General features: G+C 34.0%; 1 protein-coding gene across 1 annotated transcript; it reads left to right on the forward strand.

Annotated features, from left to right (window-relative positions):
• The first annotated feature begins 542 nt into the window (after window positions 1-542).
• Window positions 543-8,870, forward strand: LOC110787181 (15-cis-phytoene desaturase, chloroplastic/chromoplastic). The gene is made up of 14 exons (XM_021991756.2): window positions 543-956; window positions 1,065-1,197; window positions 2,695-2,783; window positions 3,436-3,493; window positions 3,678-3,833; window positions 4,827-4,975; window positions 5,111-5,230; window positions 5,619-5,832; window positions 5,999-6,101; window positions 6,852-6,899; window positions 7,443-7,488; window positions 7,811-7,998; window positions 8,096-8,258; window positions 8,362-8,870. The coding sequence occupies exons 1-14, from the start codon at window positions 774-776 to the stop codon at window positions 8,419-8,421; spliced, it is 1,710 nt and encodes a 569-aa protein (XP_021847448.1). The 5' UTR covers window positions 543-773; the 3' UTR covers window positions 8,422-8,870.
• Window positions 8,871-16,674: the final 7,804 nt, after the last annotated feature.

The raw sequence follows: 16,674 nt of genomic DNA on the forward strand, positions 1-16,674 counted from the left end.
GCAAATTCTGATGTATTTATTATACACCACCTTTAAATAAAAATTTGTGGATCGAGAAAGGTCAGGGACGTCTAACTGTGTAGGTATGTACGAAGGCATGTTCTATTCACCTGATGTTCACTTATTTTATCTGAATTTATCTGAATTTATAACTTATTACTCCCTCCATCCCAGTTTAGTGGTTACACTTTCCCTTTTCGTCCGTGCTAGATCAATTGTTACACTTATAAATTAGGAATGACCCCACAATTATTATATTGTCTCTCTTCCTACTAAATTTTTTTTTTGTCCCCACATCCTCTCTCATTCAATTAACTTTGTGCAAATGTAAATGTAACCCCTAATGAGACGGAGAGCGTAGAACTTATCAAAACTTATTTTAGTTATAAATTATACTTGGTCAACGATTATTTTTACTGAACTTATCTTATCTGAATCTATCTGAATTGGACTTATTTTTTCTGAAATAAGTGAAAATAAGGTGAATAGAACAGAACCAAATGAGGAGTACACACTACATAGTGTCACGGCGTAACTTAACTACCGCAAAGGCGCTACTAACCACAAAACTTGTGGACAGTCCGAAACCGGACACCATTTCCCATCTCCACTCTCCCTCCCTCTGTTCTCACATGGTTCCTCGCAGCTCACACCCACAACAAATATGGCCATCATAAACCGTTGAACCCGCTTAATTTAGTTCTCAATTATCACATACCCTTTACACAAATTTCCACAAAATATAGTTTTGATTGAAAAAATTGCGGTAGAAAATGAGTCATTTTGGATATGGTTGTGCTATACAATCCACCTCAAGATATGTTCTTTTAGGAAATTCGAGTAACCCTACTTCAGTATCATCTGGGGGTAGTGAATTTCTGGGTAATTCTATTAAAAATTTCAGTTTTAGCAAAGTTTTTGGCAAAAGGCAAAGATTTGGGCACTCCCCATTAAAGGTTCTATGCATTCTTATTTATTTTTCTTTGTTTTGTGGTTAATTTTTCTGGGACTATTGGAAAAATTGAGTTTGCTTGATGGATTGATTGAATTTTGGTATGGTGCAGGTTGTTTGTGTAGATTATCCCAGGCCAGAGCTTGATAATACATCCAATTTCCTGGAAGCTGCTTACTTGTCGTCGACTTTTCGAAATTCGCCTCGTCCTCAGAAGCCATTAGAAGTGGTAATTGCCGGTGCCGGTGAGTGGAATGATCCTTTTACTCGTTCTGTTGATCATAATCTTGTGCAATTGTTTGTTGCTTTGCAAATTGTTTTTGTTTGAAGGACATTAGGATTTTGATATAATGGACTGTGGAACTTGTTTATTAAATGTTGGGTGCAAGATAGAGAGGCTTTGAGGTAAACTATTGTTGTATGAGAAATGCAAGGGTTATTGTTGAATGAATCCTCTTTGATGGACTTTTAGGAAATATTTTCTTCAATTGTCTGTTTCGTATTCTAGGTGCTGAGTAGCTTATTACAGATGGTTTACTGTTGTCTACCTGTCATGGATTATCAGTTTGCTAATAGTGGCTAGGTCTCAAGAAGGTTACTTGAACAAATCTGTGTTTAAAGATTGAGTGAGTGTATGATCTAAAGTGAAAGAAACCCTAGGATCTAAAAAAAACCGGCTTGCAAATATTCAACTCCTATCATTTTTGGAGTTATTTTACATGCCAATGACTACCTAATTTCCTAATACAAGTCCTAATTAACTACTTAAAAAAGTATGAGGAAAAGGGGGGAATCGAAATAAAGTAATAAACACTGCGCACGTATGAAGCATAGCTTATAAAGCTTCATTATAAAGAAAAGTGGGAATCAAAATAAATACTGCACACATATAAGCACAGTGATCTGCCCACTAGTTGACTGTAGCTAAGGCCACAACCCGTTGCCCAGGCTACTTCTCTCGTGGCATCCTTGATTTTGCATCCGCGTTGGGATACTTTGTTTCCATAGTCTCTTGCACGTCTAGGCATGTTCCCATAAAGTTTTGTTTCACATATATAGGATCCGGACTTCGACCCCAACCTCATTCTTAAACCTTGCCAGTTTATGTTAGTGGTGTTTACATCTATTATCTATATGAAGCTTTTTGTTGAATGGACTTGGCATAGTTGTTTCTTGAGTTCTTTAATGCATCAATATCTTTGTACTTAGTATTTTACAGCTTTATTTGTATACCTATACTTTAGAGAGAAATGAGCTCAAGAGTAATTATGATGCCAGTTTCTACAATGAGGTGAAGGAACATTATCACAAAGCTTGTAGAAGAGGTTCAATCATGCAACATATCTTTTATTTTGTTGTCATGGATTTTTCTAGGAGGAGTTTTCCTTGCATTGCTTACTTTCATGTCTAATGAAAGGAGGGAGGCCTTGGTGAAACTGATTTTCTTTTGTTCGTAGAATATCACAAGCAGTTCAACTGTGGAAAGGGGGGAATTTTGGTCATTGGTGGGAATTTTAGTTTATGCCTGAACGTTTTCCATGATTCCATCTATGGCATCTTGTTTTGAGAGCTTTACTTTTATCTAGTGAAACATCGGCTAATAGGGCACTGCGGAGGCATTGGCAGAGAGGAGAAGGAACAAGAATACGTATTTATGGATAGTTGGATATAGATCCAAATTATTTGTTATCCATCAATATGCTCATGTGCAAGTTTAATGCTCATACTTGATTGAATTCCAGGTTTGGCTGGTCTATCCACGGCGAAGTATTTAGCTGATGCAGGTCACAAACCAATATTGCTGGAAGCAAGAGATGTTTTGGGTGGGAAGGTGGGTTTTATATTGTTGCTTGTACTTTTACTGCTTCAAAAATATCCATTATGCCCCCCCTCTTCCCAATTCATGTCAGGTAAACAAACAGATGGAGCAGCTTTTCCTTTTTCACTGTATAGTTTTATCTAGATAACATGTTTTGATTTGAAATGTTTGTATTGACCTGTTTTCCTGAGAGAGTCGATTATGTCCTCCAAATGGTGTTGTACACTTGTACATTCATTTTCTCTTCTTCTCTTTGGATTATTAAGGACTTAAGGTTACCTGTATTGAATTAATCTATCTAAATTCATCATAGAAAGGTTTAAATTCCTTTTTCTGTGAGTGATCAATGTGATTTCCCCAACACAGTTTGACAGTTCACATACTTGTAGGCCACACGTAGTAGTGGCAGTTTATGTTGCTGCATTGCATACTATGTCATTAGATTTTAAGCATTTCTTTCTCTTTCCAACTGTCTACTCAACTTGTCTTTTCTGTTTAAAGACTTTCCTATCTTCTTTTTTTTCTTGGGGGGGGAGGGGGGGGATTTGGGAGAAAAAACAGTTGAGAATTTAGGATGGAGTTGAGAACATGTGCTAAGGGAATAACTGTTGTGAGGTTTTTGGTAGTATTTCTTGTGTTAATGGTTTTTATATTTGCTTGACAGATAGCAGCATGGAAAGACGAGGATGGGGACTGGTATGAGACAGGGCTACATATATTCTGTGAGTGTATTCTAGTAGTGTTCTTATTTCTATTGTTGTGCAAGAGTGAATCCGAGCGTTACTGTTTACTGACCCTTCTAACTTTGGGAAGACTTGATAATGTTAATCTGGTATCATTGTCAGCCAATTTACTACTGCCGGACTACCAATTCAATATACTGAATATCTTCATATTTTTTTGAAGTTGGGGCGTATCCAAATATACAGAATCTGTTTGGAGAACTCGGTATTAACGACCGGTTACAATGGAAGGAACACTCCATGATTTTTGCAATGCCTAGCAAGCCTGGTGAATTTAGCCGCTTTGACTTTGCAGAAGTCCTACCTGCACCATTGAATGGTAAGTATGCTGATCATGATTCCTGAGCCAAATTTCTAAGTAGTCAAACCCAAATCAAGATGAAGCTAACTCCTTTTTGATGCTTCTGCCCAAGAAATTTCCTTTTTTGGGTGACTACTTCTGGTAAGATTTGCGTTCAGACAGGCTTGTTGGACACTAGATTGGAAAAACATCTCAAGTTCGCTATTTTAGTGCTGAAGAAAACATTTACAGTTTTGCACCAATCTATACTAATATATTAAAAGGTGTTCCTTTACAAGTCCATGTACCATGTGGCGCTCTCACTTAATCAACAGATTTCATTACATGTCATCCATCCACATTAAAAGAAATCGAAAGGTTTGTATAAGGCTAGAACCTGTGACCTGAAGTTTATATTCTAAAGGCTTAACCATCTAGCTATATCATAGTATATGTCATCAGTTCAAAGTAAAATAGCAATTAATTAAGAAAATTTAATTAAAAAAATACAATCAACTTATGAACGTTAAGGGAATAATGGTTATCGATGAGTTTACTCGGGGCATCACCAAACATTGGTAGTTTTGGTGCTGTAATGCAAGTAATATTACTTCGAATGTAACAGAAAATTCCCTACGCTTGCATGTCCCTAAAAGATTGCCCCATATTCCTTTTTTGGATGTCCCTTAAAGTTTGCCCCATACTTTAAATGGTAAATTTTCCCACTTGTTCTCTCTCTATCTCTCTCCTCATGGGCCCACACTACCAACTCATGTTCATATTTTACACCCAATTCTTACTAACGTGATTTTTTACTATGGGGCAATATTTTAGGGATTGAGGGAGTAGATTCTGGAAAATACATGATAGTTCTAATTATTGTCAAATGTCAATACGTTCTTGTTTCAGGGGTATGAAAGCCCCTTTTTAGTCCGTTACTCTTTGTGACACTTCAAATATATTTGTCATCCTAGTGCACCACTTTTAATAAGTGAGATTGATTGGTTTGATGATATCAAATTTGTTTGGCAGGCATATGGGCAATCCTAAAGAATAATGAAATGCTAACCTGGCCTGAGAAAATCAAATTTGCTATTGGTCTCTTGCCTGCAATGGTTGGCGGACAGCCGTATGTTGAGGCACAAGATGGTTTGAGTGTCCAAGAGTGGATGAGGAAGCAAGTAGGAAAATCCATTCATTTCAAACAGCCTTATTTGATGATTGACTTCTGATTCTGTTGATTATTGTATGTCTAGCTTTAAACTTTGACTTTGCAGGGCCTTCAAGTGTTGATACTCCTTTTGCAAATTTTATAGGGCGTGCCTGATCGTGTAACCGATGAAGTGTTTATTGCCATGTCAAAGGCACTGAACTTCATAAATCCTGATGAACTTTCGATGCAGTGCATCTTGATTGCTCTGAACCGATTTCTGCAGGTATGAGTACATTCATTGTCTGCTTTAATTTATAATTTCTGTTGTTCATATTAAGTACTTCCTGCATTCTTTTAGTTCTACCATTTCCTGTTTTGGTATGTTAAAATGCTTTAATTGACACCACGACCTTTCCCCATACTTCACATGGGTTTCTTTGTCAAAAATTAACTATAGTCTCTCTCTTACTTTTTGGTCACTCACTTGGATGGCTTTGTCATTTTACAATTACCCTTAAAATACGAACCGGAGAGAAATGGTAGAACTAATAAAAATCAGGGGAAGTATATAGGCTGTTTGCTTTTAGGACTTTTAGCTTGTGAGTATGTGATGTAAAAGAATCCTGTAATGCACTATAAAAACTTATACGAGAATGATGTAACGTAAACAGGAGAAGCATGGTTCCAAGATGGCTTTCCTGGATGGCAGTCCTCCAGAAAGGCTGTGCATGCCTATTGTTGAGCATATCGAGTCACTTGGTGGTGAAGTGATACTTAATTCTCGTCTTAAGAAGATAAATTTAGCTCAGGACGGAACTGTGGATAGTTTTTTGTTAACTAATGGGAAAGAAGTTAGAGGAGATGTTTATGTATCTGCCGCTCCAGGTTTACTTCTCTTCTTAATCTGATACTAGAACTACTATTCAATCAGATTCTGAGCTAGCATCAGGGTAATGGAATTCCCAGCTCCTATGCTGAGACAAACTCATGGTAAAACTAAATATTGCTGTTCGTATTGATCTCTGATATACCTTTTATAATTCTTTGTCAGTTGACATCCTAAAGCTGCTTCTACCTGATGAGTGGAAAGAAATCCCATACTTCAAGAAGTTGGACAAATTAGTAGGAGTTCCGGTCATTAATGTTCACATATGGTTAGTAATATTTCTGCTATATTGCGGGGTCATAGTTTTTTTTGTCTTCTCTCATTCTGATTATAGCATATACTACCTCCTATTGTTCTACTCACTTTTCATTTAGGTTTTTTTTTGTTGTTGTTGTACTCACTTTTACTCTATTCCATTTAATACAAGCAGAATAGACGCTTGAACCTACCTTCGCATTATATCCCACAATATTTACACCTTTTGCCTCACCATATCTTACTTTTTTCACTTTTTTTTTCCACCCGTCCACCTACCTTTTTATCCACCTTTTTCAATAAAAAATTACAGTAATTGACCTGGAGATAGTATATAAGTTTTAGATTTGTATGAGTTTTGAAATTTATTTGTTGTCTTCTTGTGTACGTTACATACAAGTACTAAGTAGTAAACACTGGTTCTCTCTTGTATTTTCAAAATGCGTCATTGGAATTTGGTAGCATTAGGCTCTGACAACTTTTCTGTTCTCGCATTTGCATTTCTCAATATCAGTTGCTCTTAAAGAGAGCAATAGAATGGAGACTATTGAAGAATTGAAGTAAAATGTTGATGATTGATATTTCTACGTTTCTTAGATTTTTTTTATTCATCTCTTTATGTTTTTGTCTTCTAAAATATTTTCTGGCTAGAAAAATTCACAAAAGATTCGTCTGCTTTAAATTGTCTCAGTTGCTCACCCTTTTCTTATGAAAAGTCTCTCCTTCTCGTCTAATGACTTGACAAAACAAATGTTGCTTCCAGGTTTGACAGGAAATTGAAGAATACTTATGACCATCTACTATTCAGCAGGTTGTACTCGTTTTCAATATAAAATCAAATTTCTTGTTCATAGCACTTAATTATACACATCTATTCCTTCCCCTTCACTCGAAATGGTTGCCTGGTTTCTGGTCTTCTTTTGCATTTTAGTCTGCGAAACAGATAAAGTATAATATTGTGAGCATATGTTCAGAGTCACATCACTAACACAAAATTTGGGGGAAGGAATCACAGTTCACATTCGTTAGAAGTCTACAAATTTATTTTCCTCCATGAAATTGGGAAATAACTAAATGAGGCCTGTCGATCCCTGATGTCTGCCTTTATACAAGGATACAGGCTTTTAGAAAGTTTTTTTTATTATTTATATTTTGATGTGGATAAGATCTTTTAGTTGGTGGTTACTTGAATTTCTTTTCTAAGCAGCTGTTTGAATACAAATAGCTCTATTGTTGGATAAGATATAGCTAATTGGAGGGGTGATGATTGAGGATCCTTGTTGTTTACATGATTATTTATTTAGCTTTTGTGTGTGGAGTTATCCCCTGTAACTTTTGATCTTTGTCATTGCAGGAGTCCTCTTTTGAGTGTCTACGCTGATATGTCGGTTACATGCAAGGTGAACATTACATAGTCAATTTTTTTTTATGTCGTGTCTCCATCTTTCTTATGTACTTTGTCTTCTGTTATCGTGAATTGCAACCTCTTCATCACTCTCTTAGTCTTCTTCAATTATCATATTTGTATATCTTTTTGTCCGTTTAATTATCCCTGATACTATTTTCATGGAATTTCTCTTTTTAACTGGTAAATAAACCTCTCTCAGAAATATTAACTGTGTGAGCTGATGGGTTATATCTCCACTTTTTTTTTTTTTCTGTCTTAAATTCTTAATCTATAAATATCCAACAATGTGAATCAAATATTTGTGGCATGTACAGGAATATTATGATCCAAATCGATCCATGCTGGAATTGGTTTTTGCACCTGCAGAAGAATGGATTTCCCGCAGTGACACTGACATTATCGAAGCAACAATGAAGGAACTTGCCAAACTTTTCCCAGACGAAATTGCAGCTGATGGGAGCAAGGCTAAGATCCTCAAATATCATGTTGTCAAGACTCCAAGGTCAGAGATAACTGAAATTAAGATTTGATTATTGTTGTATCACACAATAAAACTGTATTAATATCATAATAATTCATAAATGCTGTTTCTTTTATAGGTCTGTTTATAAGACAGTTCCAGACTGTGAGCCTTGTCGGCCACTGCAAAGATCACCACTAGAAGGTTTCTATTTATCTGGTGATTACACAAAGCAAAAATATTTGGCTTCAATGGAAGGTGCTGTTTTATCTGGGAAGTTTTGTGCACAGGCTATTCTACAGGTAGGTTTGCAGGAAAAGCATAATCATGTTGATTATTTTTTCAGGTTTTCGTATTTTAAGTAGTAAATTACTAAATCAGTCCTTATTTTGTGACTATATGCAGGATTATGATTTGCTTGTTGCTCGGGCGCAAAGAGAATTGGCAGGGGCAGGGAATGTCTAACACTGAAATTCTCGACATTCACCATTATTTACATCATTGGAGATTTGGATTGGTGATCTGATTATTCATACATATTCATATCGATATTCAACAACGCAAACTGTATTCTGGCGGCACTATAAGTTGTTGATTGAAAAATTCTTCTGAAGGGACTAGGAATCGAGTCATTCTTCGTGAAAATATCAAAGCGTAAGTCCAGAGAAACATCACAAACATGTACATGCACAATATGTGACCTGGTAAATTGTAAGTAGCAACTCAACATCAATATGAAACTTTCTTTTGTGGACTCCTAAACTTTTCCTGGAAAATGTCTCTTTCCTGACGTTGTAATTCTGTGGCTTTGTTGCTGGAACTACTGTAACAAAGAGTTGGGACAAAGTGTCATTCCCATCCCTTTTTCTCCAAACAATACCCGGTTCAATAAGCAATAAACCCATTTGTCCCTACATGTGCAATGAAGAGCCATGTGTAAAATAGTCTTAAACATATTAGTATGAAAAAAAGATATTCATCCCCAATTTGTAATTTATATTGTCCAGTGTGGCTCATTTTAGAAAATAAGCGTTCCTTGACGCTTAACCAAACTCGAATAAGACCTGAACTGAAATGAAACCAATTGAACCAAAATCAAGGTCGGGTTAAAAAAAATCTTGGGAATTTAGACTTCCATTGACATGGGAAGTGGCTTACCAGTTATAAGTCACAATTTCCATGTCAATTCATAAGAAGAGTAAATGTCTTGTGCCAAGCAAACAAGTATAAGTAGCTTCCTAAGAATTTTATACGAATAGTAACTTTCCTTGAAAACAAACCTCACACGGGAATTTAATTCCTACGTGAATTTTTTTTTTGACGGGAAAATAGATAGCTTCTCATTCAATTAAAGGTTTATCCGCGTTTACGAGCAGAAAGATGTCTGGGGGCAATTAGACATCCAAACCAACACCTCTTCAAAGTGAAGGGAGGCCTTGGCCAAAGAGTGAGCTACACTACTATGTTTAAGCTATTATTTTGACCTTGTTTACTTTCTTTTTACAAAGTTATTGGTAGGCTATTATTTTGATTCCGTAATGACCATGTCCAATGGATATATTGTCCATTACAACTCATGTAATAAAAAAAACCATTTTTATCTTGACCTTACCCTTATAAGTTATAACCACTGTGGTTAATTTAATCAGACATCACACGTTTACCAATTAGGGTAAGTTTTCACCCTATTTCAAGAAAAATAACTTCAAATGATATGACATGAGATAAGTTTGGGGAAATAAGAGTACCCAACTACCATTTACAACTAAAATAAGTTACCGTAAGTTCTAATAAATTCAAATAAGTTCACATAATTTCAGCTAAGTAAAAATTAGGTTTTTTGGTGTACCACCCGGTTCACCCTTAGGGATAATCCGGATTCAGGGCGAGTTCTGAGTGGATAGGTTCCAGACTTCCAGTCCCTCCCAATTGTTGTTGCGGGGGATCGAACACGGGGTTCTCCCTACCAGGTTCAGCCTCAATCACCATTGAACCAACAAACAATTGGTAGCTAAGTAAAAATTTGGTGAATAGGTGAATAGAATACATCTTTACTCAATTAGTACCCTTTTTTTTTAATCTTTAACCGATAGCCATGGTAAATTGGTAACTACGTTTTTTCTAAATATTAAATTTTTATAATTTTTACTTAGACACGATTTGAGATATTAAAAGTCAAAGTAATGATTAGAGGAGTAAAAGTCAACCATGGTGCGATATTTCCGAAACGGAGGAAGTAATATATTCTCCATATTCTAGGAGTTACTCTGAAACCGTACAACATAATATTGACATACATTGCATAGGGTCCAATTACAAAAACCAAGAAAGATGGTAACTTAACCCATTTCACAATTACATGGATCTGAATGTTGTGTTGATCCAAAGATTTTGGTCCCTAACTTACAATTTCAACAAGATCTATCAATCTTACCCAAGATTTGGTTTTTAATTAATTAATTAATTACAAGATTTGGGCATTCCTTTCTTTTCTTGGTGTTTCTAACTTGGAAAACGATACTTTTTATGAATAGCAAAAGGGTAGCCCTTATCTCTAATATTTTAGCAATCTCAATACCATAACTCATGGAAAAACATCTCCCTTGAAGAAGAACCATTTCATCCTCAATCTCAAGCACGTACAATTCACTGAATCTTGGGATTCTAGTGTTTAGAGCATCAAAAGAAGAAGACTGTGATTGTTCTTGAAGCTAAAGCAAATCAATATCTCAGTGAGAGAGTATCATTGATACACCCGGATGTGTAATAAAGATCAGAAAAATTGTGGCGTTAAATAAATAATAATAGGAAAAATTGATAAAAATAATCCCAACTTTCACTCATCTTCCAAAAATAATCTCAACTTTGGATTATTTTATAATAATCCAAGCTTTTGGGGTTACCTTCTCAGAATAATCCGAAGACCTTTTTACTTGTCATTACTAAACCATTTTGGGTCTATTGTACATAGGCAAATTGATAGTTTAGATTATTTTAAGAAGATATATCCGAAAGTTGGGATTATTAAAAAATAATTCAAAGGTGGGATTATTTTGAGAAGACGAGTGAAAGTTGGGATTATTTATGTCAATTTTTCCTAATAGAATATTTGAACTAATTAACTAATTTCCTCTTAGGTGGGAGCTTGATTATTGTGCATCTTTACCATTATTATACAGAGTACTAAAGTGGTTTCCACTAATACAAGTTTTGATCTTCATTCTTCAACTAAACTCTAAACTAATTAATTAAGTCTTTTTCGTACCTTGAAGCTAAGCCATTTGATAAATGGTACGTATTGTTACTTGATCAATCAACTAACTAGCTTAGTTGTTTATAATTTTGGTGTGCTGTGATCGAATCCTGCTCATATCATTGCCCTTGTGACTCTCTCTAAAAAAAACTAATAGATTACTATATAAAATTAGAGTTTCATCACACGTAAAAAGGTCCAATTTTTGTTTTTTTCTTTCCATTAACTAAAAGAACCAGTAAGGCTCGGACATTATCTAATTACTTTCATCGTTCTATTTTAGTTGCAACATTTTGACTTTCACATTTTTCAACGCACATTTTGAGTTTCAATATCTCTTATTGTATAGGTAAAGGTTATGACAAGTTGGTATTGTGACAAATATAAAACGATATGAATCTAACAAGATCACACATGACTATGTTTTAGTTTATGTTTATACATAAAATCATCAAAGTTGGTAAAAGGATTAGGGAGAACGGAGAAAGTATAAGATTATATTAAGAGGATTCAGGACAAGGGTGGGACGGAAAAGAGATCATCAGAATATGAATGTGCATCGAGTGGCGGAGCTAATTTTGTTTTTAAAAAAATTGTTTACACCTTACATTTATTAGAAGGAAAAAAATTAATAAAAAAATTTATCGATATGTCGACACCTCGGTTAAAAAATCCTGACTCCGTTATTGTGTGCAGAAGAAAATGAAGCATATATTATCTTCATATATTGGGAATGTAGGAACCTATACCAACAAACAAAACCTTCGATCATATGCTTGTAGCAGTTCATTAATTGGACTTAATTTGTTCACTGATTTGATGACAATAACGAGATATCAAATCATTAGCGAATCATATCAGTCATTCCAATGATGATTTAACCTTTATTTAGCATTAGCAACTACTATTTTTTTTTTTTTGAAGGTTAGCAACTACTAATATGTAAAACGCATCTTTGGGACAGTGAATCCTCCAAGTGATCGACTAGTAAAGATATGCAAATCAACCTTATTTTTTACACCCTATCTAATCTCTAGAAACTCATTTTTATACCAAAATACGCTTGACATAAACTTATGTATTTCTATTAATTTTGATTTATCACGCATTTGAAGTTTTTGGTGTTAGCAACCGGTTTACCCTAAGGGCTAATCCGGATTCGGACGAGTTCTGGATGAATAGGTTTCATTCCCCTCCCAATTATTGTTGCGAGGGATCAAACACGGGTTTTCCTACCAAGTTCAGCCTCAATCACCACTGACCCAACAAGCAATTAATTTTAACATTGTACACGCATTGTAATTTGTGAGACACAATTTTGCGTGCTATAATTACAAGGTCGTGTCCTCAAATCAATATAAGGTGTGCCAAAATCAATCTCCCTTAAATGTAGTTAAGTATTTTTCATTTTTGGTGCTAACAATAAGCTAGCAATACTTATAGAATATCATTAAGCCAATATATAAATAATGGGTGTAATAATAACTAGTCTTTGTTGTTTAATTAAATATAATAAAATAAAATAAGTTACAACAATAGGTTGGGCTTATGATTAGCAAATCGAGCAACGAAGAAAGCTAAGAAGACTTTAGGTTGTTCCAATTTGAGACCACCCAACAACAAGCCATGTGGAAAATCTTAAAAACTCAAGTGATTAGGGAGAATATTAGTATCACCAAATCTTTATACCAGATAATGGCAAACATATTAATATGTTTAATAACTTAATTAGTTAGGTATCTCTCAAATATTAATAATTGTGATTTTATTTTTGTTTTTGATGGGTTCGTTATCAAACATGTGCTGCTTAAGCTCTTCAGAAACAGTCTGAGGTGGATTGAGGTGATAGGAGGTCGGCCATCTTTTACACCACTTCTATTTTTTCAAACTTTAATTAACTATTTTGTATGTTTGTAAAAGTTACGTGACTATGGATAAAAATGCATACTCCGTATAAGAGGGAGTAGTATTTCCGGATATTAGATATGTGTTTGCAAATGCATATCATAACAAAAGAAAAAATAGGAAAAAGGACGAAAAAGAAATTAAATGATACTTTTTTAAACAAAAATGGTACTCCCTCCGTCTCTTTTTGTTCTTTACGTTTGGTATTTTTCACGTATTTTAACAATTAATTAATTTGTATTGAGATTACTCAATTTTTTTTTATTTAAACAAGATAAATTACATTAATTTATAATGTTTTCACTTTTATCAAAATTCTGATATTGGGAAATGAGAAAGATTTAATGTCCCAATGGAAAAGTATGAGAGATTAAATGACCAAATGAATTTAATTGGTTAAAATAATAATTTAACACAAATTTTGATAGAATATAAGTCATTTATGTGATAATATAAAAAAAAATGTAAAGAACATTTTGAAATACCCAAAAAGGAAAACATAAAAAACAAAAAGAGACGGAGGGAGTACTTTGTTTTACAGAATGGTACTTATTTTAACATTAATGGTACTTCATTTTTTGTCTTTTAGCTATTTATCTTTTAACTGATATCCACACATATTTGATATGCGAAAAAACGACCTCCTCCGTATAATACACTACAAGAACATAAGTATTTACATACGTATAATACACTACAAGAACATAAGTATTTACATAATTACAGATCCCTGCAAAAAAATATGCAAAAATATAAAACAAAACTAAATTGGAATGATTTTGTAAACCATATAGAAAGGGAAAGAGGGAGCCTTCCCTCAAAAAAAAAATTAAAAAAAATAGAGGGAGCCTCCCGTGTAAGACTGGTTAATTAGCTATATTTTTTGGGTATAAATGAGCCACAATTCAAAAAAGGCAATAATAAAATTACAAACGGGAAAAGGAATTCGAACATGAGACTTAATGTACACAAGCCTTCAATCTTAACCATTAGATCAAGATCTTATTGGTATTTATTGTAATAAATTGATAGTGGATGCATTATCAATACCTCGTTTGTAGTTTCGTTTAGCTACATCTATCAATGTCTTTTACGTTCCTCTCCACATAAGTTGATGAAATAATTAAGTTCATAGTTGATTGGAAAAGTACAAAAACTTATACTACATCTATGAGGCCTGACGTATAAGATCAATTTTTACCAAATACTTCATAATTATTCCGTATATTTTTTAATCAAACAGTTATATATATTCTTGTCCAATCAATTTAGTTTCTAGTCAAAATATATAGTTATATTTTTTGATGCTGGTCAATGATCTTACGCGTATGATCTTACATGCGTGAGACTTATTCTTGGAAAGATTCAAGACCCTCCTAGACACTTAATTTGTTGACATATTCATATCTAATGTGGCTAGAATTCATCACACCTTTAAATGTTTCACATCTAACATAATTTTAATTTGTTTGTTGCATATATGTAGTCTAATCAATTTACAAAACAGAAAACATGTAGGCTCCATTGACGTAAATGTGAAGCTTCAGTAAAGTTCAGTAGCTTTCTAATTTCCATAATTGATCATTTTAGCAGTTATTCAATTTGATCCATGTATTTTCAATATAAACCCTACTCACAATTTCGTTAGACGGGTCTTAACCACTTTTGTGTCTTGTCATACCCAATCAAATTATTGCGACCAACGCTAAATTAAACGTGGATGATAAGAAAATTTTCAAAGAAAAAAAAAGGGTTAAGTAACTCTTTTAAGATCTGACCCACGAAATATCATATTGAGATCGTCACATTGATAACATACGAGAGAGTAAGATATAGGTTGAACGGCTACTCCCTTTATTGCCATACTATATCTGTTTCAAAATGTATCTTTACACTTTTCATTTTAAACCGTTTTATAACGTTTTTTACATTGTGCTTTATTCTATTTTTTGACAAGAAAGTTTATTATTTATTATCTTACCCCTCTTACCCCATAACGTTTACGATTTTTCACTTACTTTCTCTTACTTCTTTTTTCTTACACCCAACCACATTTTGTATACATCTTACTTGTTTTATCTACTCTGTATATTTTATCTTATACACCTACCTTTTTACCCATTTTTCTTATTTTGTCTTTATATTTATGTAAATAGTAAGTGTAAAGAGCATTTTGAAACAAACTAGTACTCCCTCCATTCCTTTTTGATCTTCCTGTTTGGTGTTTGGGGTGGAAAATAAGAAAATGGAATCTTGTAATGATTGGGTGTAAAAGTAATGATGGGATGTAAGAGAAAATAATAAATAAATGAAGAAAAGTAATAAAGAAATGAAGGAGAGAGAAGATATTTTGTTTAAAGTAATAAAAAACCATAAAAGTGGGGTTGGGTGGGTGAATGGGGAAATGTGAATGAATTAAATAAGGGATGGAGGGGAAATTTATGGTAAAAAATAATGTCCAAAAATAGAAACAGGAAGATCAAATAGGAACGACATTTATAGAAACAGGAAGATAAAAAAGGAATGGAGGGAGTAAGAATTTAAGGTGAAACCTTATTTGGTTTTGTGAAGTGGAATTGGGTTGTAAAAAGTTATTTTCGGGTTCAGGTTAATTCAGGTCGGTCGCTTTCGGGTTCGGGTTTACAAATGCTTGTTCAAGAACTAAAGCTTTCGGGTTCGGGTCGATCCAACGGGTTTAGATATTCTAAAACGCGTATTATATTGTCATTAATATAGATAAAAAATATACAAAGTATGGGCACAAATTAACAAATTTTCATACACAAGTTTATATTTGGTCAAATTCAACCATAAAATGGCGCATAATTCAAATTAAAATCATATTATACCCAACCATAGTAACGACAATGTGTTTACTATGCTTAAAATTCCTCATAATCTCATTTATTACTATAAATACAATGATTTTCAATCGGTCGGGTCAAAAAGGGTTCGGTCGAATTTTGACCCATTACTTTGCGAGTTACTCGGATTCGGATAAAATCGGGTTACATGGCACAAAATCTTGTTCAAGACCTATTATTTTCGAGTCGAGTTCGAATCTGTTTAATTTTTGACAAGTCAAGGTATTGTACGTAGTATTTTGGTATTATCTTATTGCACTTTTCAACATCTGTTCTTCTAATTTATTTATCGCTACGCTTCCAAACCAAAAAATAAATAAATCATTGTCTTAATTAATAAACCAAATCAAAACATTCATCATTATCATTATGATTACCCCATTCTTTCAAAGAAGCTCCCCCAAGAAGCGGGGTAAGGGGAGTCGGACGTAAACAACCTTACTTCTACAGTTGCAAATAAGTTATTTTCAATTGACCCAAAAGCGACAACGGGACAACCTGACTCTAGGTTGCCTGTTTTGATATTGCATATCTCCTCTGTCTCATTTTACTTATTCCATTTAACCAAAATTACCTTCTTAGATACTTATAAGTTGTAACTCGCCCCCTTTGTTGTAGTGTCAGTGTGTCACTGTGTCAATGCACTAAGGACAAAATCGTCAATAAAAAATAATAAAACTCGACCCGAATCGATTC

The sequence above is a fragment of the Spinacia oleracea genome, chromosome 1 (assembly GCF_020520425.1).
Source record: "Spinacia oleracea cultivar Varoflay chromosome 1, BTI_SOV_V1, whole genome shotgun sequence".
In the NCBI taxonomy this organism is placed as follows: Eukaryota; Viridiplantae; Streptophyta; class Magnoliopsida; order Caryophyllales; family Amaranthaceae; genus Spinacia; species Spinacia oleracea.

Coding starts and splice junctions, on each gene's coding strand:
- LOC110787181 (XM_021991756.2), top strand. CDS start 774: ATGAGTCATTTTGGATATGGTTGTGCTATACAATCCACCTCAAGATAT. Junction 3,494..3,677: donor GACAGGGCTACATATATTCT/GTGAGTGTATTC, acceptor ATTTTTTTGAAG/TTGGGGCGTATCCAAATATA. Junction 7,489..7,810: donor ATATGTCGGTTACATGCAAG/GTGAACATTACA, acceptor TGGCATGTACAG/GAATATTATGATCCAAATCG.